This window comes from Passer domesticus, chromosome 8 (genome assembly GCF_036417665.1).
Source record: "Passer domesticus isolate bPasDom1 chromosome 8, bPasDom1.hap1, whole genome shotgun sequence".
Classification (NCBI taxonomy): Eukaryota; Metazoa; Chordata; class Aves; order Passeriformes; family Passeridae; genus Passer; species Passer domesticus.
This window is the reverse complement of record NC_087481.1, coordinates 53181758-53208201: the sequence shown is the minus strand read 5'-3', so window position 1 is coordinate 53208201 and position 26444 is coordinate 53181758. Positions and strand designations below refer to the sequence as shown.

General features: G+C 43.8%; 1 protein-coding gene across 2 annotated transcripts in view; it reads right to left on the bottom strand.

Annotated features, from left to right (window-relative positions):
* The window catches only part of GRK5 (G protein-coupled receptor kinase 5), a 155785-nt gene that overhangs the window by 48588 nt on the left and 80753 nt on the right, over positions 1–26444 (bottom strand). The window contains exons 3-4 of one of the 2 annotated variants that reach the window (XM_064431455.1): positions 12166–12278; positions 3045–3122 (exon numbers count right to left, since the gene is read on the bottom strand). In XM_064431455.1, the coding sequence (XP_064287525.1) occupies positions 3045–3122; positions 12166–12278 (191 nt within the window). Of the gene's footprint in view, positions 1–3044; positions 3123–12165; positions 12279–26444 lie in introns of those variants that run through there. The other variant, XM_064431456.1, reaches the window with a different exon arrangement.

Genomic DNA, 26444 nt, shown 5'->3' with positions numbered 1-26444 from the left:
CCTTCCACCTTAACCATCCCTGCTTCCTTCTACCTAAACCACCCACACTTCCTTCCACCTCAACCAGCCATATTTCCTTCCAGGTGCCAGGATTTGTCAGGATTTGTCATTGCTGTTTTCTGTAGGTCAGGGACACGGTGGAAGCCTGACCTGCTTGTGCACCAGGACTAAAATTTCGATTTTCCAACAAGCAGGTAGGGGCTGTTCAGGATGCCAGAGCTGTAGAGAGCCTGAATTGTGCTCACTTGAGAAGGCACCTCCTTGCTCTACCACCCTGGCAAGCGCAGAGTTTGTTTAGTGGCCTCAGGGCAGGCGTCTCACAGGCAGTGACTCTGTGAGTCACACGGGGCTGGGAGTCCTGCTGGGATGTCTGCTCATCTGGGAAAGTGCCTTCTCTTCCTTTCTGCTGTGCAAGAAGTGTATGTTTTATTAAATAAAGTGCATGTTCCCTATGCAAATGAGCGCCCTTTGGAATGGTGATACGCTGACACGTTTTATGTTAAATATGTATGCCCTTTAAAAACTGAAGCAAGAACTAAAAATCATTTATAAATATTAAAGAGCAAGAAGTCTACTTTTTGTTTTCACTGTGTTTCTGATCCTGCACTCTGGGAAAAACACTCCTCACATTATAAGACTGAATTATCTGTCCAAGAACTAAACCTGTAATTTTATTCTATCAGTCAAGCTGTATGTCACGCTTTTTTTGTATCAAGACAATCAGGTTCTTTGAAGCACAGACACACACCTACTTAAAAGAAGCTTTCAGCTGAAAGCAGAAGACTCCAGAAACAGCAGCAATTTGTACCTTTCAAGGGATTGATAATTAAATAGAGAAATGCTGATTCCAATGAAAAGAAGGTTTCTTTGCTGGCCAGGATGATGTTCCATTAGGACATTTGGGTCCAGATTCTTCTGTTTGGACTGCAGACATCAGTCCTTTGAATCACTGACTTCTAATGTTTCAAATGTGTCCTTTGGAGATACGTATTTCTCCTTCTTGACAAGAAAGGACAGTATGCCATCTGCACTCCTAACCTGGCTACCTTAGTTAGGTATCTAAAATGAAATCAAATCAGTCCAGGCCTTGCTCTAGTTTTTTAAGTATTTGTTGCATGGGACACCTATTAGAAAGTCTAGTATTCAATCCATTGTTGCAGCACAGTCTACCTTGCCTCTAGGAAGTATTTTCTGCTATGCAGGGTTTCCACATCCCTCTGGGAAGAAGCAGAAGTTTCTCATTAAGGAACAAAAGTGCAGCAAGACCAATGCAGACATGAAAGCACCACCAGCAGGGAAGCAGTTTTAGATTACAAGCAAAGGAGAGCAGCTCTGTGTTTCACAGGATCAAAAAATGGGTGATGTTGGAAGGGACCACTGGAGGTCATCCAGTTTCCTTCTGCTCAGAGCTGTTAAGGCAACTTGCAAATACCAGAAAAGTCTCAGGACAGACTGTAAATATGCTGTGCCAATTTTACATACTGAGAAACCAGGTACACAGGTCAAATAAGAAGTCCAGGGCACAGCAGAGAATGGAAACTCCAGCTCTGGAGTCCCAGTATTTTTCCTTCCTGTAACACCACCGTTCTTTGTTGATGAAGAAGCAGCAGTTTTCAGCTTGGTCTTCACTGCACGTTCACTAAATTATTCCATGTGCTTCTGGCTGTACCATGGATGGCAGGAGAGCCAATGGACAGCACTGAAGGGCTTTTGGAAACCTGCAGCAAGACTGGCTGAAGTGAAGCAGTGCTATTCTCCCCTCACTTTACTAGCTCTGCTATCAGCAAAATGCCTTTCTCCCTTTCCAGATGGGAGCTGGAGCAGTGGGAAATATTTTCCCTCAGAGTTTGTTGCTCTGTTGACAGGAATTTTAAGACAAAAGGTCATTTTGGTGGATTTAAAAAGCAGTGGAACTTCATGCCCCTAATGAATGGGCAGCAGGAACTCATACTGGCAGTGCTCAATGGCTGCACATGAAACTAGCCAGGCTCAGTAAATGAAACCAGATCCCAAAATGCAGCCTGAGATAACTGAAAGTATGCATCAAAGTTTATTGTAGGAAAATGACTGAGTGGAAAAAGAGTGGTCTGCTCTGCCCCTGCACCTCCAAAACATATTGTACCATTTAAACCCTCTAGAAAGACATCTGCCAAAAATGTGATTAATTCTCCTGAAGGTCAGATGCATTACTTTTGTAAAACAGTTGAAGCAGCAGTTGTACGTCTTTGATTACTCTTACGAAAGCAACTTAGGAAAAATCCTAGGGCTGCTCTTGTGTTTGAAGCTGCTCTTGTGTTTGAAGCTGGATGTTTACTGCTTACTGGCAGTGACTTGTGTAGCAAAGGTGAAATGTGGTCAGGAAATGATTGTAACCCCCCAAAAAGGGTTAGTCCCAGAGCAGCCTGTCCCAAATTCCAGCAGCACATCCTGTGTCTCTGTTTGGAGTGCCACCCTGTGGACTGCTGCTCCCTTGAGCTCCTCTCCTTCCCACAGCACTCAGGACCCACCTTGGGCACAAGGATGGGTGACAGCACCTCTGAGCTCCCAACCCCAGTGTCCCCTGTCAGTCCTGCATGTCCCTGCCCAGCCTTGGGGAAGAAATGGGAATTTCTGTACCACAATACAGTCTCTGTTATGAAAGATCATTTTTGCCTGTGCTTTCTACACAACAGAATATGAAATGCCATCACCACTTCTGAGATGGATAGGAAATAATTGGGGCATCTGTTGGTAACAGCTGAGGTGTCTTGCATTACACCCCCAATGCAGAGCTTTGCACACTGAGAAGAGACCAGAGAAGCCTTCTGCTCATCCACGGATGAATTAAGCCCCTGGTAAGTCAAGTTCATCCTTAGAAGTCAATTTCTGGATTGCATTATAATTTTTTTTCTCTCCGACTGTTTGTGTAAGACTTGCAGGTTTATTCACTGGAGATTGCCACCATAAATTTTAGGAGTCTGGCTCACAAAGCCTGTAACAACCTTGTTCAGTAAAGGTGTGCCTTGCAGCATTCCTTCAGTAATGCCACTTTGGCTGCCCCTTACCTCTGGGGTGAGGTATTTCATCATGATTTCCTTTCCTTTCTCTCCCAGCTTTTCATCTGGAGCAATTTCATATTCTGCCTGGAAGAGAGATACAAAAAATAAAAGTCAATATTTACACTCATATTTCACCATTATAACTTCATTTTGGATGTGGCCTTAACAGAACATTCTGTATGAAAACTTTGAAGGACAAATATAATTTTCTGGTGGAAGTAAAACCTGTACACACAATCTTATTAAAATCCTTCCACTATATTTTGACCAGACCCTAGCAGTGCATCTTCTGGGGCTTTGCCTCTTAATTAACACCAATACCATTTAATTAATTTATATTTTATAACCTTGCAAAGCCAGCTCTCAGAAAGCATTCAGTGACAAGAGAGATCAATTTCATTTGGTTTTGCTCAAAAGGAAGGTGGACACAGAAGGTAAAATTGTTTCTTTGAGTGGTAGAGAAAGTGAACAATTGTTAACCCTTGCCACAGTGGTGTTTCAAGTGCCAGGTGAATACATATATAGATATATATACATATATAAAATTCAATATGTTGTCTTTTTTGTTTAATGTGTCTTTTCTACGTATTTATGCCTTCACCTTGGTCTAGCAATACCTGTGCAAAGCAGAGAAACCTGCCCATTAGTGACCCTTAGCTCAGTCCCTCCTGATTTCTTAGGCAGATTTCTTAAGCCAAGAGGAAACAAGAGCAATCACTTAGAGGAACAGACACCATAAGCAAAATTCTCTTTGGCTTCCCTAGTGCATTAAAAAAGGGAGCACCCCATCCTCACACACAAAGTCTACCTACATTTTAAAATTCCGACTACTCTAGGTAATGAAGCATTACTGACTTTTGATGAGCTTTGTTTACATTAGAAACAAAAGAAGCACAACATGTGTACCACAAAGATATTAATCACTTCAGCTAAAGTTTTGGATCCATGGCAGGCATTTGAAGGAAACGTGCTGCAGGGGACCCCAGTGGCTAAATGACAAGTTCTCTTAGGGACATTCCTGCTTGGCACTGCTTGGAAGCTTTAGACTTCAGGTCAAAATATTTTCCAGAATTAAATAAATAGAATTAAAAAAAAGAAGTCGACAGCCTAACAGCTTTCATGACTGTATTAAAAAAAGGATCCCAGAAAATCCTGCCAAGCCAATTAAATAACCTGGTCCAATACAAGCTGTCTGTGATGATAAATGAGGAGGAAGCTTTAAAAAAAAAAAAAAAAAAAAAAGGTAAATCAGACTGAACTGGCAAACACTTAGAAGAAGAAATTTCAGAACTATTGCCCACTGGAAGATGTATGTACTGCTCCAGGCTGGATGCAATAAATCTGCAGGCTGGCTGTAATGGATAGCCCAGCTAAGCAAACCTAGGAATGACATGGAAACCACAATGTAGTAATAATGCTATTCCCCTTCTATCTGGCCAGTGCTCATTTAGCTATTGCAGCTCAAGGCTGGAGCTGCATATTTACACACAGGCAAGGCAGGCTGCTTGAACAATCTGGAATTATGATCTGATTTGGTTTGAGAAATGATAATGGATGTAAATAAAAATGATGAAAAAACAACCAAAAACTAAAATCCACAAGTACAGTACTTCTTTTTAAGTGACAGTTTTGGGGATGAAACTGATTAGGTTCTCATAAAACTTAATTCAAGAGTTTAAAAAAAAATCTTTATCTAATTTCCTGTCCTTTTAGATGGTATCTGAGTATGGGTCATTTCAGCTCTTAAAGTACAGAAACTCTGAAATGCTTAGAGCATCTTAGCAGCATTTTTCTCCATGATTTCTCTCTCCTTCATTTGCTTTCAAATTCTGATAATATATTGTCTCTCTGGCAAATAAAACCTGATTATAAGTCATCATCTCCTCTTTGAAGTGCACCAGGAGAGCTGTTGAAAAACTTGCAGTCCTGTTTGCCACACAAAACCTCAAACAGTTACATCCCATCTGAACTGTACCACAGGAAACAAATCAGGACAGAGCAGAAGACAGAAACTCAGCAAGAACTGGATGTCTTGAAGTGCCATTCCTGATGGGATCCAACATATGCAGAGCTAAATACACATATATCCAGAGGATCTTGTTCTGCCTCAAGATAGACAGCAAAGAATAAAAAGAAGGTTTAATTACACTTGCATTTGACATTCCCAGGAAATGTGACATGGTGGTGGCGAAGGTGGGAAGTGACAGACAAGTGAGGATGTGACAAGGAACCATGAGCTCCAACTGTGCACAGTGTTGATTTCACTGTAGGTCTGCACTAGAAGCTTGTTTTATTTTGTTCCTAAGTTCATTATTATTTCTCCCTTCGGTGCCATTTTTGAGCTGTCAGCAGCAGACCCTGGTGGATTTTCAGCCATAACCTGCTATTACAGCAGATAGACAGGGATGTCCCCATGCTCTCTCTGCCACCTGCCTGGGAAGCCACCAAGGTCCTCAATTCCTGGTCTTGTGCTTAAATCACAAGATACCTCCCTTTCTTTCCCAATACTCAAAAGCACTGCTACAGTTTGCAAATCCCTAATTGCTAGAAATAACATCATTTCTTAAAATCCGCGTGGAACAAAATATTTTCCATTATTCCTTTGATGAATCCAGGCATGTGTTTCAAGGCTCCTGCTCTGAAGTCTAATAGCTTCTCCATGCCCTAGTTAGGTCAGACAGGGCCCTATTCATAGCCCATAAATGAGGGGAGGATTTACGATCACCCTGACTCCGTGGGACAAGCTGCAGGGAAGGCTCTTTCTGTGGGCAGGCACAGATCCTTCAGCCCAAATGGGGAGAGGATGTGGGCTGGCCACTGTCTGCTGCTAGCTTTTCTTCTGGCTGCTCTTCTGGAGGTGGTAGTTATGTTGGTGGCTCCTTCCTCCATAGAGGCAGCCGTGGCTGGATGGAGGAATGGGAGTGCAAAGTGTCCTTCCCTTTGGAGCAGCTGCCCTCAGGACAGGCTGAAAGGGATCAGATGGAAAAATGCTTTTCAGCTGGGAAAGGGAGCAACATCTAGCCTGTGGCTGGCTGTGGGATGGGACCATGGGCTGAGGGACAGCTCAGGTTTGGGGGCTGGAGGCTCCCTGTGATGCATGGAGAGCGACCAGGGCAATCACACAGGGACCCCACAGGGGCTCACATTGATTCTGACACAGCAATTTCTGTAATATCTGCTTTTCACCTTAAACTTTGAGCTCCTGAAACTGCATGGCCAAAAATGTGTGAAAATGGAAAAACATATCCAAAGAGATCTCTCTGCAGATCTGGGAGGATGCTCTCCCACAGCAGGCAGCTGGTGGTTGCCTGTGGCAGCATGGCACAGCTGAGGGAATCATCACCCCTTGTACCCACCAGGAGATGGGAACAGACACCCCCACCAGAGTTTTGGCTTCTTGGTAAAAGTCAGCAAGAGTGGAATCACCTTTTGAGCATCTGCAGGAGGTTACTGGCATTTCAGTCCCAATTTTTCACCTCCACTTTCTCAGCTCCCTCCTCTGTTATCTGAGAATATCTCTCTGCTCAGTCTTTTCTCAGACTCCAGGCTCTGCCCTGTTATTGCTCTGTCCTCACTGCCTGTCCTTGCACTTGCCTCTGCTGGAGATTTAAAATCTGTGACTAAAAATTGGAAGGCAAGCCTCAAACAGCTGGGATTCATAATAACTTGCATTTCTAAATGAAAAGTGAACTTGAAACCATATTTTTCATTTTTAAAGGCAGGGCAGAAAGAGCCCTTTCAACTGTTTGAAAACACATTTTGAGTTAATGAGTTTGTTGATACCAACAAACTGGCATTTCTGATGGGAAAAGCCTTGAACAGCTTTAAGACACACATACACAGATGGTTTATATACCACAAAAGGGACTTAACCAAATGAAATCTCCCTAACAGCAAGACAGGGTTTTTACAAATGGCATTAAATGGATGCTCACTCATCCTTGCACCCCAGGTAAGTGCCATGTCTAGTGAAGCATTCAGCTGAAAAGTCCACCTGAGGAGATTGTGCCTCTCACCCTGGCCCCTGAGCCCAGATATCACGAGCAGAAACAAACTGGAGAGAGGCAGCAGGGCTATTCTCCTCCACAAGATGTATTTTTGTGTGACATCAGTGCAAAAAAAGTGACCTTGTTCACATTAGAGAGAAAATAATGATCAAAATTGTCCACATTCTCCTCCAGTCAACCTAAATCTGGTCCACATTAAATTGTTAAAAGCCCTCCCTTGGTAAAAAAAAAAAATTATGAATGTGAGTAGATGAAGCAGGAAAGGGAGTCCTAAAAAAAGCTAAAGCCTTCATTTTAATGACACATAAAATCACAGGAGAAGGAAATGTCAGGTGCTGGCACCCTGGGAATGTGCTGATGAGAAGGGGACAGGGGCAAGAGGTCCCTGCTGAACTGAACTGCCACTTTCTTGTGCTGGAGGCACTGGCTGTGGAGAAGCAAACACAGCTTGCTAGCCCCTTGCCTGCTCACTGATCTGCCTTTTAGCACAGGAAACATTCCCCTCACTCTTTATTTTAATGGCTCTCTTTCAACAGCTCCAAAGTCGAGCGATGTTGCTAAAATATTTGTAAGCAGAGCAAAGCGTGCCTCAGGGCTGTGCGTGATCCCCTGGGTAAGGGCTCCAAGGGAAGCCCACTTAATCACAGACCATCTCCACCTAATGATAACAGTTTATGTTCACACAGTTCCACCATCTGAAGGGCTACACCAGGCTTTGCTGAGCCGTCCAGGGCAGAGCTCTGTGGCTCCCAGCACCCAGACAAGCACGCGATGCCTCCAGAGCTCATGGCAGCTCGGTGGATATTTTACCTCGGCCATCAGGACCTCTGTCATGAGTTTGTTTGCACAATATCTGCAGCAAGAGATGGCTGTCTGTCCTTACAGCCCTCGTGCCAGCTGGGAGAAGGGGTTGCTGTTGCTCCATTTCCCAGACAGACAGACAGACAGACTGACAGACTCACTGGTCCCCCAGCAGCAGTGGGAACCAAACACCCACAGTTCCTTCCACCAGTGCTGTGCTGCAGACTCTGCATCTCTTTGTTCTTATCACTGTTATCATCTAATGTTGGGGCCTGCTGCTTACAAACCACACGTCGTGTTAGTCTGGGCTGCAATCGATTGTGACTGATTACCCAAACACTGCTCTCACAAAACATGGAGAGGCTTTATGCCTCTGAGCACTTTTGTCTCAATTACTGGTTGAAATTGGCCAAGGTATTCACAGGTCTCAGAGGGAACTGACAGCTACACACCTACATGCACGCAGAATTCAGTGATACAAATCCTTTTCCTTCAGAAGGCAGCTTAACAACTGCTTAACAGAAAAAAGAAATCCCCAAATCCTGCCATAATTACATTTGCAGGAGACTACATCAGACCAGGTTAGTTATTTCACACAACAGCTGACATAAATGTCCAGTCAGGAGAGGATTTTTTTGTCTCTTTACATATTCTGGTCTGCAAGGTCTGGATGATTCTACCAGCCTTTGGAAGCAAAGGTGTGAGAGAGTTTAGTCTCTCACAAGGATGTTGATAGGTTGTTAAATGACTGACTCAGCTTCTGGGTTTCTCCCAGAAGCCTCAGTCACTTCTTTCCTTGCAGACAGCTGAGTGCATGAGTTGAAAAACTATACAAAATATTGGGAGGCATCAAGTACTGGCTTCTGCCAGTGACTTACTGAGTCAAGTCACTTAGATAGGCACTGAAAAAGAGAGATAATCCTCCCTTTCAATGTGTAAAAAGCTCTTTGAGTCCCTCAAGAAGAGCTAAATATGATCCCCTTTTATATTTTCCCTTTATTTGACATTACACAAAAGGTAATTTTTGCATCTCGTGTTAGAAAAATGTGTAAGACAAAAGAAAATGAAGGCTCTTGGCTTTTCCTGCTCGTTACAGCAGGTGGTCTAGAAAAGGTTTCCCATTCCTGGTGGTCTCAGATTAGGGCTGTAAAGTCAGACTCCTGGTCTCATTATAGGGCCTTTTTTTGCCTACCATAGGGCTGGCTTGAATCCCACCACTCACTAAACACAGTGTCACCCCGCTGGGCAAATTTCAGTAGCAATCATCCAATTTAATGGCAAAGGGCTGTGTTGCTTGACCTTAATATTGCCTAATGCAGGGATTTTCATGGGCTGGGAGCAAGCTTATACAGAATTTGAAATCAATAAACAAATGAGACTGATGTTAATTAGTGTTAAAAAGAAGAGAGAAAGATAAGGATACAGACCTCCAGCCAGACTGGCATTTTGTTTATCAAATCCTCACAGTGCCAGTCTGAGCCTAACTGGGAACAGACCCCCAGCCCAGTCAAGGTACCCAGGGCAGCTCCATCCTGCAAAAGCAACTTGGGCTGGGTGAAAAGCAAAAGGATTTAGGAATATCAGCTTGGGATTGCTTGGAGACACACCTTTAAAACAAAGCCAGTGCCACCAGGTCTTGTATTTTTCTTATATATTCCCAGACGAAGGAAGGAATGATGAATCTGACTCCATGTTCTTAGAAGGCTAATTCATTATTTTATGATCTATAATATAAAAAGAGTACTATACTAAACTATACTAAAGAATACAGAAAGGATACAGACAGAAGGCTCAAAGAATACTAATGAAAAACTCATGTCTCTCTCTTCAGAGTCCAACACAGCTTGGCCTCAATTAGCCAATAAGCCAAAATAATTCACAGCAGAAACCAGTGAAACAATCACCTGCTGGATAAACAATCTCCAACCACATCCCAAAGCAGCAAAACACAGGAGAAACAAATCAGATAATACTGTTTTCCTTTTTCTCTGAGGCCTCTCAGCTTCCCAGGAGAGAAACCCTGGGCAAGGGGCTTTTCCCAGAAAACATGACTGTGACAACCAGGAGCTTTTGCAGGAGCAGTGGGTGACACAGTGCCCTCAGTCCCCAGAGCCAGCAGCAGGCTGGGCAGCACTGCAGCCATGGCTGGCACATGGTGCCCTGGGCTGCTGGACAGATGTTTCCCCGTGCCCAGATGTTGTTCCTGCTGTCAGTGGCATGCCCTGAGTGCAGGCAGGGCTCGCACACTGGGGGATTCTGTTCCACAGCCCCTGGGAGCTGCTGGAACCAAAATGTGCTGCCTGCAGCTGTGGGGAGGAGAGAGAACAGAGCTGCTGAGCATCCCCAAACTGAGCACGGCTCTGCCTGAGATTAAAGAATTTACAAGCTGTCTTTGTGTGGTGGTGCCAGTTGTTGGTTTCTCTGGGTCTGGACTGAAGGCACTTAAGACAGTAGTTCATGTTTGGACTCAGGTGTTTATTATTTCTTATCAGTAAAACAGTCTCACTACTGTGAGTTCTGCAGCTTTTCATTAGAAGGCACAAAATGGCCAACAAACTCTTGTTACAAGGTCTTTTAAGACTAAACTATCCAATTAAGAACTGACACCTGGATTATTTTCCGTTTTAACCCAATAACTGATCCCAAAGAGCAATGTGGACTTTTCTGCCCAATTACAGAGTGCCACCCAAACCCATGAAGAAGGAGGAAGGTGAAGCATGAAGAAGAAACCCAGGACGACACCCTGTGCCCTCCATCCTGCTTCCATCCACAGCACACTGAAAATCCCAAACCCTAAATTTCTCACCCAGTGACACACCTACACTGCTCTCTATAATCTATTCCACACTTTTGTGGATTCCAGTCTATATTGAAGTCTGGGAAACTTTCTCCATGAATGAGGGTCAAAGTTAGGGCTCCCCTGGGGGTCAGGGCACCCCAGAGCAGACAGAGAAATATTCCAGGTGCCCTGGGTTTCCACATCCTGTGGCTGCCTTCCCAGGGATTCCTGCAGAAATTGCCATCTCCTCGGGGCTGCAGGTGGCAGAGCTGGGGTGCCTCCCCCCAGAGGGGTGTGTGGTGTTTCATCAGTGGCAGACACCTCACTGGACAATGCTGGTCCAACACAGGACAAACACATTCAGGGTACCCAAAGTGTCCTGCTGGCCTTGAGCACAGCTGCACAGAGTGTTTGTCAGATGTCTCATGTACCTTGATGGTGACACTCTTCACCAGAGAAAATCACAAGCAGTGCTAGGAATAGCAGGTGGAAGTCATGACCAGCTGAAACTGACTCAGATATGACTTTATCCATCAATTTCTGTAGGTTTGCTGTTGTTACTGCAGGAGTAACATAAACCTTAAGAGACCACATGTCCTCTCCAGACTGTTACTTTTACAGCTTCAGTGTAATCCTCACATTTCCCTATAATTCAGAGTAGCTTCACCATGGTGCAAACAAAACAATTTTATTCCTGTTGTTATGCATTGTTTTGCCTCTGACTGTCAGTGTTAGCCAGGGAGCGAGACCCTGTGGGCACTCACAAGTGACAAATTCATCTTGCCCTTTGGTACCATTTCACCTTTTGGCTGATCAACACCCTCCCCTTCCCCAGGTTCCCAGCAAAAGAAGTCACAGAGAGACTTTTCCACTGTGAACAGCTGGCAGGACACATGGCCAAGTGCTGCCAGACTGGCAAAGAGCGTCAGGTCCCCCAGGGCTTGGGGGTGATGCTCAGTGGCTGGGTTAACTGATGGCTCACTGGGGTGGAAAATGGAGCAGATTTGTTTCTCAGTGACCTCAGTCAAGTTATTTATGTAGCTTGTGCCTCTGTTCTCCTATTTGAAAAAAAAACCAGGGTGATTATCAGGGTGTCCTTTGAGAACCATCCTGAACTCTATGGATGAAAGGCCTTGGTAAGGGATATCAGGATTATTACATTCCCCATCCTCTTTTGTCAGTCCATTCTCAACTTCCCTTTCCTCCCAGTGCCTCCCAGCACGGCAGGCTTCACCCCCATCAGCAGACATTGCTCACAGCAGCTCAGCTGCTCGGGTGTGGACATGAAGGGAGGCCACAGCAGCACTGTGGGGGTGACTGTCCTTACCCCTCTCTGCTGGCTCATGTCCCCTAGGCTGGCACCAGCCCCGCGTGTCCCTGTGCTGCCAGTGGTGCCAGGCTGCTGCTGGGACCAGCCCTGTCCTTCTCCAGCACTTCAGACACAAAATCCCACAAAACAGTGATTTCTTTGGGTTAGAGGAGTCTCCTCTGTCAGGGGAACATTGCAAAGCACCCCAAAATACCACAAGGATTGACTTACCACTGAGTCAAGGAACCTAATGCAGCACTCGAGCTCGGGCCGAGTTTCACAGAACTGCCGAAAGAGAAGCCTTCCAATGGGCTGCTTTTCACATATGCTGCAGTAATCTCTCTCTAGAGGCAACAAAGAGAAGAACAGAAGCATGAAAATGAGAACAGCTCTGCCTTTTGGGTTGCTCATGAGTTTAAAGCATTGCGAGTGAGTGCAGAACTACAACCTCAAATCACAACCTCCTTCTCCCTTCCACCATGTTTCAGGTATCCAAACACAAATATAATTAATGGCTTTAGGACTCAAGAGAGGTTGAATTTTGTAGGGCTGATGTTGGTAAAGGTCAAGCAAAAGCCATTCGGCTATTATGAAAAAATAATTTCATATTTTTCTGTGGTGGAAATGTATGCAAAGGTACAGCTCAGACTGGTGGTACTGGTGGGAATGTGGGGAGAAAATTACAGTCCTTGAAATATGAGTCATACATTAAAGGGCAGAAAAAGCTGGAATTTGTGGAGTCCTTCCTGGATGCTTCCTAGATATGCACTAGAGTGCCCCACATCTCTGGAAATACTTAGCCTACTTTCTATTAAACAATTACAGTAAACTATGCATCTTCAAAGGTTTCAAAATTTCTGCTATTTAATTGCTGAGCATTAAGGAATGGATAGAGCATATGGCATCTGGCTCATTTCAGAACTCACAGAACTGTATTTCCCCTTAAAAGCCATGTTTAAATGCCATTCCCTTGTGCTGGTGCATCCACAACCATCACTCACAGTAAAGCAAAAGGTCCTTTGTCCCTCACAAGGACTATCAGCAGGAGAATATGGATGAAGGGCAGGCATCATTAACTGGCATGGCACCAGCACAAATGCCAAGGGCTTTGGATATTTTTCTGGTGAGAGCAGAAAATCCCCCAGCCTGCTTGGAGCAGCAATACTTGCTTGAGACACGTTATTCCTCTACAAGTACACACATGTCAAACAACATACTGTGTTTCCTTAGGCATTCTTCTCACCACCCTCCTCGCTGCCATATGGCACTTGCTGTTATTATGGAAACAACCAGCTTCTAAACACATAACACAGCACTGCAAACAGACATACCAAACCCACACAAGTTGTCAGTGCCTTGGCTATTTCTCTCTTGGGCCTATAGTTGCTCCTGAAATGTCTTTGATTCTCCCTCTGCTTTGGCCCCCCATGTCCTTCAGCTCCTTGGGTGCAGGGACATGTCTGTGATGGAGCTCCCCTTGGCCACTGAAGTATCCATCTGAAGGACCTGCTCATCTCAGTTTGTGTCCTGGGGACCACGTTCTGCACAACCAGAATTGTCATGGAACCATGGAATGGTTTGGGTCAGAAGGGATCCTAAAGATCACCTAATTACACATCCCCTGCCATGGGCAGAGACACTTCCACTATCCCAGGTTGCACCAACCAACCTGGCCTTGGACACTTTCAGGGATGAGGCATCCACAGCTTCTCTGGGCAGCCCATGCCAGGGCCCCCCCACCCTCTGGGTACATTTGTCCTGAACAGAAAATGCTGTATGAGGTGCTGGAGTTCTGCCCTGCAGCTGGGTGACACTGGGCAGGAGCAGCCAAGGCTGCCTCTCGTCAGAGGAAGGAGGGAGCCTGCCCAGAGCTGCACCTGGCTGTACCTCAGGAACTGGTTCCTGAAGCTCTTCATCAGGAACTTGGTCTAGTGGTCACTAGAGACATGGGCTGGGGATAGCTGAAACGGGCTTTTAATTTGGTGTGGTCCTGCTCGGGTCTGGTCATCTGAAGCAGTTTGGAACAAGACGCCAGCAGCATTTTTTTGCTGGCACTGCCATTCCATTTTGGATCAGGATATCACTCAATCTGTTGAGGAAACTGCAATGTTTTGATGCTCTCTCACAAGCAAAGCTGGATCAAAATCACTGTGTAGATCCTAACCTGACCTCCAGTCAATCTAATTATCAGCAGCCACCCCCTGGCACTGCTTTGCTTGCCTGAGCTGGAGCCTTCAGCATGGAACATCATGGCACTGATCGGTGTGGTGGGAAAACCAGCGGGATCCCTGGGACACGGAGCAGCCTTGGGGTGTCCTTGTGGGTGCTGCCAGCTTGTGCTGCTTGACCAAGTGGCATTTTTAGTGAGTAACAGCTGAAGGGATGTGCAGGCACGTACAGCACTAAGGGAAGTGAAGGAGTCAGGAGAGTGGATCAGGACAGCCACTCAAAACATCCCAGAGGCCGGCACGGTGCCAGAGGCTCAGCAGCTCAGGTGAGCTCTCCTGGGAGGTGTGAAGGTTTAACTGCATCTGCCTGATGCTGATTTCTGCTACCTTGACTAACTAACTCTTGTGAGGTATGAATAAAACATCCACCCTGAATACCAGCAGCACACGGCCTGCTGGTGGCAGGACTCAATCCTTCCAGAAGCCCAGACCCACAGCAAGCTTCCCCATGCCAAAAAAAGAATGAGACTCTTTGGATTCATAACAGAGTAAACCAGAAAGGGACAAACAAGATAATCAGCTGGTTTGCCCCATATTTTCTCTTGTACAACATCATTTGATGGACAGTAATAACTGTTGTACAAAATGCAGTGAGTTTATCAAAGTTCTTATGACATGGTGACACCCAGTGTAGCAGAGGATGATCTTCTACCAAAAGGGCCAGTGAGACCAGGTAAATTAGTATGCAAATTGCACATCCATAACTGTTCCTCATAGTACAGCAGAGAAATAAAACAAGCAGCTAAACACTACGACATATGTGGATAAACAAAACATAAATAAGACATGAGCACGGACTATTTTCCTCCTACTCTACAGAACTTGGCCAACACGTGAGAAGGGAAAAGGAAATACCAGAAATAATCTCTGAAAATGCAACAGCCAGAGCATCTCCCTGGAGCCATCCACGCCTCCGTCATGTGCGTTGAACTGCTGGATGTACCAACACAGACAAATACACGACAAAAATGCTTTCATTCCTTGTAGGTGACACAAATTATTTTCTTAGGCCCTGATCTTGCTGTTGGCCTCACTAAGTCAGCTAAAGGAATCTGCACTCAACTAATTCTTGGGATGCATGGGCCCGGAGTGGACTAAGAAAGAAAAACACGTCTCAGCTAAAGCTGAAAAAGGAGTGGATGGTTTTATTACAGCAAGGAGTGTTTTAGCAGCGTGCTGCACCCCAGAGATGGGGCTGGAGCACCCCGAGCTGTGCTCAGGAGCTGCTGCAGGATGGGGAGGCGGGCGGGCACCGCAGCCAGGGGCTCTCCTGGGCTGGGGCTGAGCCTTGTGTCGCTCTCGTTCCGCCTGCCAGTAAAAACATCCCTCCAGTTTCAAAAGTTTAAAAAATAGAAGGAATGATTTCCTGAGGAAATGGAAATGTTAAACACTTGGAAGTGAAACCATATGCTTATGATGATGAAGTGTAACTAAAACAGCTCTGAGAGTGATATCTTTGGTAGTCAGACCCTCCTGCCTCAGCGCCATCCTGTTTAACACCTGCAAAGTCACCCAAAGTGGGGGTGAAAAGCTGGGTGGGTCAAAGTCTTGGGAAAGCAGACACTTCTCACTGACGCCAAACTCTTTATTTAGAAAATATCACTGGCAAACAACGCACACATGCAAGTGAATTCTCCATCTTCCTGACAGAGCAACAACACAGATTAATATAGAAAAGGTATTATATAAAATGCCATAATTAACATTCATAAGATAAATAAAGATAAATAATGTTTATTCATAATTCTACTGACTCATTTTTCCCTTTACTTCATAGCCTATGTATTGAAATACTAATTTCAGGAGCAGCCAGCACAAAGAACATACTGAAATAGTTGCACCTGCACACGTCATGCTGTCACCATTCAAAGCCTATGGCCAAATTTGTTCCCAAACAGATATTTTGGTAAGGTTCTGAAAAATATCTGAGCCCATGCCTAAGAAAAATATTCCTATTAACAAAATTTCATACCAGTCAAAACATTCAATTGATCAAGTGAAAAGCTCAGCACAAGGTAATAGAGTTGCTGATGTCAAAATCCCCAACTTTCAATTAAAAGGGGAGAAAATCTAATATTCTAATCACATAAAAACCTTCCTGTGCATTGTGAAGATTTTTTTGTCCTAATTTCTCATTTAAATACCTTTCATTTTTTTGGCTGGCTCAAAGTACCACCTTTTGGAGAGAAACAGTGGTCTGCAGAGAGACCAGGTCCCCCCTTCTCTTTCACATTTGCAGTATACCTGTGGGTTTTCATGGGTTAGTGATGAACTGAAAAAGTGTGTGATAACTCTTGGCTGAAAATCAGCCTTTTATGATATTCAGTGTAAACTGCAGGTGTCTAAGTAAGACTGCTATAAAAGTTGCACTTCTGCAACTCGTTCTGAAGAGCTGCAAATCCAAGCCCTGCACTCAGCTGGTGAGGCTTCCTCCTGTAGATGCCTGTGGGGAGGGATGAGCTCAGTTTAAACCTCACTTTTAAAGTCTACAAAAGCCAGGAACATCTTTTCAGCTTTTTGGCCATTTATTGGTGTGGCCTAGGATTGTATTTATGTACTATCTGTTAAGTAATATTTTATTTTCCAACATAGTGGAATCCCAAGAGCAGATTTTCCGAAGGAATGCGTGGGGAATTGCCAAGAAGACATGCACCATGCTGCTGCATGGGAACATTTGGACTTGACCTCTGGATCCCTGCTATCCTTGGCATTAAATCAGATGAAAAATGAGTAAGATCCAAATGCAAAGTAATTATGCTGCCTTAAAAAGCCCCCATAAAACAACAATAACAACAGAAACCCACAAACAAACAAACCAACCAACAAACAAACACCTGGAACCCCCAAATAGGATGGAGGAAGACTTAATTGTTCATTTCATGCTCAGTGATTCAAGATCAGAATTCATCTTCCCTTCCTGATTTTTCTTCTTTAAGGTGAACCAAAACCACTCAGATGATGTTCCAAGTTTATTATTTGTCTGCTGCTCTCTCCCTCTCACCTGCTTTGTCCCAGAATAACAAAAAGCACCCCAAATTAATTCCAGAAAGCATTTGAATGCCTCAGTCCCTACACTCAAGCTGGGCAATAGGAGCAGGATCAGAGCCCGAGGGAGTAGCAGTCAGCTCCTAAGATGCTGGCACACCAAAAGTAGAACTTTTCTTCCAAGGGGTTGGGGCCTGTCAAAGTGATCCCCAAAATCTGTGAGATGGATGGAAATTTCTGCTAAAAATGTCCCAAAATCGCACATCTCCCTCCTCAATCAAACTCAGGGAGATGCTGCTAAAATAAATCCTACCCTGCCCAGCCCAAATATAAAACCACTTCTGGTTTTTTGCCCATCTTTGCTTTCTTTATGTAAGTTTCCTTGCAGAGACGCACAATGAAAAGGAGGACAAAGGCAGGAACTAAGAGCAAGATTAAAGAATATGCAGCACAACTGAACTAAACAGACTTTCACAGCCCATCATACACCGTGCACTTGTAGCAATCTCCTTCTTTTTGTAAAAAAAAAGACTAAATCCTTTAAGGTTCACAGAATTATTTTGTGTCCATTCAGAGTACTAATGGAAAACAAATTGCATCTTTAAGCACTGAATAACCCCATTTAGAGCTATATTAATATAAATACATTTTTCATTTTAAACCAGCAAGTCTAACACTGGTACTTATAAAGATGTCTTATAATTTACTGCTGCTCTTCTCCAGCCAAAAGTGGAATTACCACTGTCTATGTATAAACTTAATAAACAGCACACATTAAACTGCCTAGTCTTTCAGGCTGATGAAAGTTGCTTCTTATCAAAGGATCCTTTGTGGATGTTTTAAAAGGATTTAAATTGCTTTGATTGCATTATTAACAGTGTCTGTGTTGCTCTTGTATTTCAGAATGATCTGGAAAGCTGGAACATTAGCTCTTGCATTCTACAAAAGACGGTTTTCCATCTCTAATAAAAATGCTTCAATACAAAAGATAATCCTTGTGTTCAAGAGCAAAACCCCAAGATGGGCCATATTAACACATCTGAAGACCCTCTTACTCCCTTTTTACTCTTACTCTTAATTTTCCATGGTCTTCAGTCCTGGAAATGTCATGGCTGGTCAGGACTTCATGAACTTTGCTGGGAACCCAGGCACTTGCAGTGACAAACGTCAAATATTTTTCAAAATATTTTTCTCTTTGAGAAACTGAAAATGGGAGACCATTTCTGATGAAGAAATGGGGATACTGCTGTCAGAGGCTGATCAAAAACCAGTACAGTAACATAGAAAGGGATCTCTTTTTCATGGCGCCTATTTGGGAATATTGTAGAAATAGGAGGAAGCAACAGGGGGGAGGTTCCTTGTCCTTCTTGTCTGTTATTTTCTGGGGTTTGGGGTTTGTTGGGGTTGGGTTTTTTTTTTTTTTTTTGTTGTTTGGGGAGTGAGGGGGGCTGTTTTACAATGGAAACCTGTGGTTAAGATGCTGAGGACTCTCCATTCGCCCTGTCTCCAGCAATGCATTTAAAAAGTGAGGCAAGCCAGATGGTTAGAGAGCACAACACAGGAATAAAAATGTCACATTTCAGTTCATTCAAAAATTCCTATAAACTGTGGCAGTAAGTCATGTTATAAAAGCCTAATACAAGCATCCAGGCTCCCGTGGGAATTCAGTTACCAGCACAACTAATATTCCATGCCCTGCAGACCTCAGTGGCACGCTGTATTTATAAAATGGGGCTAATGGCACTGCCTGCCTCCGAGCAGCGTGGCCAGAAAAGTCCATTAAAGTGTGGGAGGGAGCCCCAGTGCTGCTGCATGGCCCCGTGGCTCCCGGCTATTTGCTTGCAGCGCAAACTCCCGGAGCGGAAATTCAGTCCAGGAGAGCACAGCAGAGTCTTTTTATACACGAACCACCACACTGCTCCAGAACTTCACCTGGCACTTCAGAGAGATTAAAAACGACGACGCAGCCTCTGTCTCAGGGAGTGTTTGTCTTGGCAGCCCCAGGGCCGTGCAGGTGCCGGACAGCAGCTCTGAAGCCAAGGGCTGTGATGAAGTTCTCCTGCTGGTGGCAAAAGCACGCTCTCTCTAACCATAAATATTTCATCTGCTCTCTGTATTTTTTTTTTTAATAAAACATGGAAATTGTTACAACCTATGACAAGATAATGGCTTGATAGATTCCTTATTCTAAACAGCAGCTTGCAGTTCAAACCAGCCCTTCATTGCTGAGGAAAGCTCTAGACCTAACATATGAAGTACTGGGGGAGAACATTTTTTGGCCTTCCTTTATTTTTTCCCATTTGAATTTAGGATTTTCTACAAAAGACTTGGAGACCCTCATCTATGCTGTTACAGCAAGAGTTGTTCTGGCACTGACTATCTAAGTTTAATTAATTAAAAATAAGAATGCAATCAAGCTTACTTGAGACAATGGAATTACTCCAAACTGGTTTTAAGTCCTGCCAACTTAATTTTCTCTGCTTGTCAGCTGTCTTTTTTAAAACAAACAAAATTTAATCTCCTGATCATCGAACATCTAACGTAATTATTCAGATGCAGACAGTGTTTGCTTTGTATAACTTCCCTTATTTCCACTCTTTTCATGGCATTAGGCTACAAGGATAAACTCCACACATCACAGCAGCATTACACTGGAGATGGAAACAGTCCAGCTGGACTGATATGGAAAATATGCTTGGAGAATATTGGAACAAACTCGCAGTTAAATACACTTCAGTGATACATATGGAACTTCTCATTTGCTTTTTGAAGGCAGCTGCATGGAAGCTTTGCTCATGGAATTCTATTTGAAAGTCAAATCCTACAAGCAGTTGCATAAATATGTTTGCACGAGCAGTTGAACCAGAACGTGTTTGTGGCTTTGTTGATTTTGGACAAAGATTTTGACAGGAGGGATTACAACCCACCCACCCTTTTTGTAGCAGCAGCAGGAGGAGGATCAAACAAGATCCTGTGAGCTCAATATAATCACTGCACAGGAAAACAGGAGTGGGTCCAGAGCCTGGGGAGGGACCCTCAGCTCTCACAGGGGAGACATTTGGTCATCCAGCCTTGTGCCAGGAGCACAGTCAGATGGCAAAGTGAAAATGCTCTGCCCTGAGACCGGGCTGTTTGCCAGTGGAAGACAAACTCTCATCCTAACAAAATCTGAGTTACTCTGCTGAGTTATTCCAGCCCTCCCCCAACACTTCTGGCATCTTGTAAAAGTTACTCGCCCAGGTAAGTCCTGGGCATCCCTTCCATACGGGTCACTGAGCAAGCCCTGTGCTCAGAAGCAGAAACTGCAGGATCAAGGCTCAGCTGAGGAAGATGGAGTTTGCCATTAATGCTTGAGCCTCTCAGTCAGAGAAGCAAAAATTATGTGAATTATGGGGTGCAAGGAAAGACAACAAATAATTGCTGCCAATAATTGGTTAAACCTGCTGAAAGCACAGAATATTCTGAGTTGGAAGGGACACAACCATCAAGTCCAGCTTTTAAGTGAATGGCTCATATGGGAATGGAGCCCCCAACCTTGGTGTTATCAGCACCATGCTCTGACCAACTGAGATGGAAAGAACGACTCCCATCAATTCCAGTTACTCCTTGCTCAAGCCTCAGTTTTCCCACCTCTCCTCTGTCAAGCACTATTTACATGAATAAAGCACTCACTCTGTCTCGCAGTTCCACCAGTCAACACCAGCAGGACAGTGGAAATGCATGCACCAGGATTAATTGCCAGGAAATCTGGACTGCAAATGTGCAAGGGGAATATTTTAGTCTTTTTTAAAAAAAACTTAAATTATTAGGTACCTTGTTCTTAAACATATCCTTTCTTTTACATTTGGCTGCCAGTTAAAATAACAGTGCATAGAAAGAGAACAAAAAGCAAAAAAGAGCAGGGAGACAGAATGACTGGCTGACAGACAGATGGGCAGGTGTGTTACACTTCTAGTCAAAAAATTACCATTACTACTTGTAAGTTGCTTTCCATTCCCATAAATTGCACTCGAAAAGCACATGGCCCTGGACCAGTGCCTTTGGTGAGGTTTCCCAAGCACAGTGTTTGAACAGTTGCCTCTGTGGCCAGTCACAAAGGTATTCAGGGCAGGGTGGGCTTCCAAACTACTTCACACTGATCACAAAAGATGCCCCACCAACATTTCCCAGCACTTTCATGTGGTACTTGTGCAGCCCCAGGGGAAGAGCTGCCCACACCAAAACCCTGACCACCACCCTGGCTAGAAAAAGAGTTTGCCTTTATCTTCTGAAATGACTTTCAACAATGTCTCTGCCGCAAGGCCAGAGGATTGGAAAAAAATCCCTCAAAGAAATATGAAAGCTCACCTCAGAAACGCCCTGTGAAATTCGGGGAACAAACACTTAGTTGTTCTCATTTTGTTCTGCCTTGGATGGGAATGACAGAACTGGATGATTTGTTCTCAAAGACCGTAGCTGCTTAGATTTTTTTTTTTTATTTGGGACTTTTATGCCCAGTCTGAAAGTTTTCAACTGAAATACCAAACTTATTTTCTGTCTAGTGCTGTTATTTAGACTCCTGCCTGGTGACATTCTGGGTAATGCATGCTGAAAGAAAATTTCAGTAGAAGTTGCAATTTGAATGTTTAATGTTATGAAATCTACAGAACTGTTGCTGTTGTACATAGCACAAAATAAACATCTCGATTCCAGGAAACCAATGCAGACATCTTGTGAATCACTTTCTTAAGACGAAAAGACTTCTGCAAAACTACTCTTTGACTTCTAAAACAGTCTAGGTAGAAAGCAAAGCAGCTTTCCTTTCTCAAGATGAAATTTTACCAGGTCAGTAAGTGGCAGAGTGCACAGAGCCACCAGCACAGTCACTCTGTGAGTGCATATTTAAGCAGCACACATTACTGACAGGCACATAATAAAACTATTCACAGGCATGACTTACTCTGCATGCTGTTCAATAGTCACTGCAAGTCCTAAGCATCCCAACCTTTTTATTATTGAATCCTTTAACAGAATAGTAGATGCTATTAGTTGTTACTTCGTCGCTAAATTTTCTTGGGTGTTTTTCTTTCCATTTTTTCTCCTGATGTTTGAAACCCCAAGGTTTGAGTACAACAAAACCCCACACTGGTAAAACTCCACAGATTTTGTAAGTGTTTGTCAATCCCAACCTTTAAAAAAAATTTCACAATAAGCTCAACCACCAACCTAAGTAATCAGAGACAATAATATACTGAAAAACATAATCAATCCTCAACGATTTTTAAGGGGTACCACTGACCTGTGACAACACTGCTAAATTACCACTTAACTGGATCTTTTGCTCAAGTACAAGTGGCTCATTTGTAATAATACAGACACCGACTTTGCCTTGGTTTATATTGACAGGCTGATTTGACTGCCTGCCGAGAGACAGCCCCCTCTGAGTGGGTGTGAAGGAGCTGAGCTGCTGAGTAAAATTGATAGGAGGAGAGGAAAGGAGGTTTTAAAGTCATTTAGAAACTCCAAATGCACTGAAAGTAACTTGTGCAAGAGGGGGATTGCCAGTGGTAAGCATTTTTTTTCTCCTTTTTGACAGAAGTCTGCAGTAGCAGGGATCCCTTCATATCAAATAACTGGGATGGATGCAGAGGGTGTGGCAGCTTGTGTCCAGACACAAAAACCATGAGCAGTCTTACTTAGGTCTACAAAAACAAAAAAATAAAAAATAAAAACCAATTTTAGAGAGAAATTCCACTTCAATCTTATGAAAACTGGATTGTCATGGGGAAAATATGTGAAAACTTTTGCAGTTTTAAAAGTTATTCTAGTATTTGAATTTTTTTCAGTTTATCTCTTTTTTTTCCTGGTCATTTCTTGGTCTATTTTTACACTGTCATATGAAAACCATCTTACCCTTATGAAGTGTTTTCCCCTCATTCTGTTTCCTAAATTTCAACATACAAATATCCAGCAACACAAAAGAATGGTGTTCAGATCTGCAAAACAAGAAGCCCAGACTATCACCTCCAAAGTTACTGAAAAGATTTCAGTGAACAGAAGGTAAAATTAATGGGAACTTCCAGTAGGGCTGCCTACCTCATAAGCAGTGATAGGATATTTAGATGCTGAAAATGTATTTAGACATTTTACTTCTCACTTGGAAGAGGATACTTCAACATGTTGGATCTGAAGAAATAAATTAAAAACTGAGATTGCCTTCTTTAGCACCCTTCCAGCCAGGTGCTGACCCACCAAGAATTGCTTTGCTCAAATAAATCAGCTGGGTACACTGAAATCTAATCTGGTTATCTCAGAAATTTTTATACCAGAGTGACACATGGCAAGGAATAACCAGTGTGGTAAAACAGCCTCACAACTACATGAGAAATCCATTCCCAAGGTATTCCTGTCAAGCACATATGAGGAAGTGAGATAGATGAATTCAAAAACAAGAACTGTGCCAGTGCTCACGCTGCCTTTTCTCAGCTGGGTGCCACCACCTTCCCTCTGTGTGAAGCATCACCTCTGTGTCTGTAAATGTGAAGGGATGCTCAGACATGGGGAAAAGGATCACTTTTATGGGGCAGCCACTTAGGTTTGGGTTGCCCCTTCAATTCCACCAAGCAGAGTATCCTCCTGTGCTTGTACTTTCCTGCTGACCTCCAGAGTGGGTAGGGCAGATGCTGTATAAGGCTTTTTGGTGCACAGATGTTTGGAGCAAGGTGTGGCTTCAACAACAATATTCTGTGTCCCATGTGCATGGATAGACTGCTCCTGTCACCTCTTCAGTCAGTGCAACAGCTGCTGGGAGTTCTCTAAAAATGGAATTCAGTGTGTAATAATGACTTTAGAGATGGGTAGGTTCCCCTGTGAGAGTGGGACATGGGAACACTCAGCACAGTGCATGGGGCTGGAAGAGAACCATCAGCTAAGGTTTAACAGCTCCATTCCCAGGACTGAGGTGCACTGTCTTCTGGGTCCTCAGCCCAGGAACTCCACAGAAGACAGGGATTTCCTCTTCAGCAGACACATAAAATGCACTTCTCTGAAAGGAAAAGGGGGAAAGGGATGGAAAAGAAGAGCCACATGGCTGATCTGAAAGGAAAGCATGCTTGCATTGACACTGAAACATTAGAGACATTGTTCAAGTGCAGTTCATCCTTGCAAAAATATTATCCTCGTCTCGATGCCAAGGTTGGTGAAAGTATGGGCTACTTGCCATGGAAGTGCTGGGTATTTAGGCTAGACCTGTCATGGGGCTTATTTACTCTCTGCACCCAACGTTTCAGACACACTCAAGTGTAGTGTTCATTCTTGGCAGGAACCTCTCATTCATGCATTTTCTCCTGGTCCCCTTTGAGGAGTCTTCCTCCTCCGACATTGCAGTGGTTAAAATTTCATTGCTTGCTGAGAAAACCAACACTGATTAATTTCATCCTACTTGCATGGAAGAGGTAAAGTATGCAGGTCTCCAGCCAGGGACAAGGAAATCCCTGCTGCTTACATGCCACATTGAATAAGCAGCCCATGGTTGAGGCCATTGGGCTTCAACAGTCTTCATTCCACCCGCAGGAAAGAGGCAATTATCCATAGCAGCATGGGGAGCAAACAGGAAGTCATGCAACACATTCACTTTTGATTACAGAATATCTTCTTTTATAAGACATAATATTCCACAAGGAAGAATTCAGCTGCAGCGTTACGTCAACGCACCCCAAATTATTAAAGGAAGATGACTGAGGTTGCAAAGCTGAGCCTCAAAACCTAGGAAAAACCTAAATTAAAGTTGCTGGTGCAGCCTGAATGCCCCTGCTCACTGTTTGTGCGTTCTGGTACAGTCTTTAATTACATCACTGCAAACTGCTTTTCCCACAGGACCTTCTCCTCGTTCAGCGCACAGGACGGACAGTGCTTAATAATGAGCAGCTATTCAGTGTTTGGTGCTCTCCTCTGGTTCAGTGTGTGCCCCTGGACTGTATTTACTGCACACCAGTCAGGCCTGCCCTGGAGACACAGTGATTCATTTCCTCATGGACTTTTCTGTGGCATTCTCCAACTCAGCCTTTAAACACCTCAGGTGTACTCATGGATCTATTTTCACCCCACCTTTGGGAGACAGAGACTCCAATTTTATAGATAGGGAGCTGATACATATGAAGATCAAGGTAAAAAATGTCTACTGATCGGTGCTACTTGATTTTCTGTGTATTAACTTTAAATGCTGTTCTCTTTGTCCAAAGCCAACCTTCCATTAGCTTCAGTTGGACACGTTTGTAACCAAGACCCAAAAATCTCAAGGCAGCTACTCAGAAAATGGAAAAAGCACAATTAGAGGCCAACTGTGAAAAACTAATTTTAAGTGACTTGCCTGTCATCACATAAGATCTATCCCTGTCCAGTTCTATGCCATTCAATTGCTTTGGCTACGAGACCATTTCCTTTGATGCTGCAAATCCCCGTTTAAATTTATCACACACCTTTTAACTCATGCAGTAAATGAGTCAGCCATTCTATGCTCCTTTATTAGACAACCCAGTTCCAGACCCAGACTAACTCGGGCTTTTTAACTGGCTGCATTAGGGCTCCTGGGGAAGAAAATTAATTATTTTATATATATATACTGAAAGATGAATTTAAGCTGCATAGGCAGCCTTAATTCAAAATTTATTTTAGGTGCTCATTGTTTTAACACATATTTTTGCATGTTTAATTTCCTAAGCTTTTAAGGAACCGAAGAAAAACTGAAGAACAAAACCTGCTGTGGACCAGTGAAGAAAATCTTGCTCATTTGGAAGAGTTTATACAAAAGGCTGGGAACTTTCGACTTGGCAACTTGAAGAATGTTCTTTTAACACAGCTTTTCTTGAGCTCTTTCCTAAGTTTCCTTTGAAACAGAAACTCCATCGTGTTGACACTCATAGTGATACCCATACCAGCAGAGCTGACACAGGGGTGTCAGTGTATCTCCTTGTGCTGCTGGGAGCTGGGAATGAAGCTGTAAATTGTGTTGGCTGATCATCCTGGGCTCTGCAGACTCTGTGGAACATGACTCCCCTATTTTTTCTTTCACGTTCCCTTCCTAATTTTGCCATCTTCTCCAGCCATACTGCTCCTCCATTCTGCTTCTTCTAAGAAAATTTCCTCCACTTCTACACTCAATCTCTTCAGACAGTGGGTCCCAATTTCTCCCCCCATCTGATCCCAGCCCTTGTCCTACACGGACAGTGTGCAGCAGTGCAGGTGGAGCATGGATTCACTGCACACCAGCAACTCTGCAACAGCTCTCCAAGTGCCACCCTTTGGGAGACATCTGCAGGA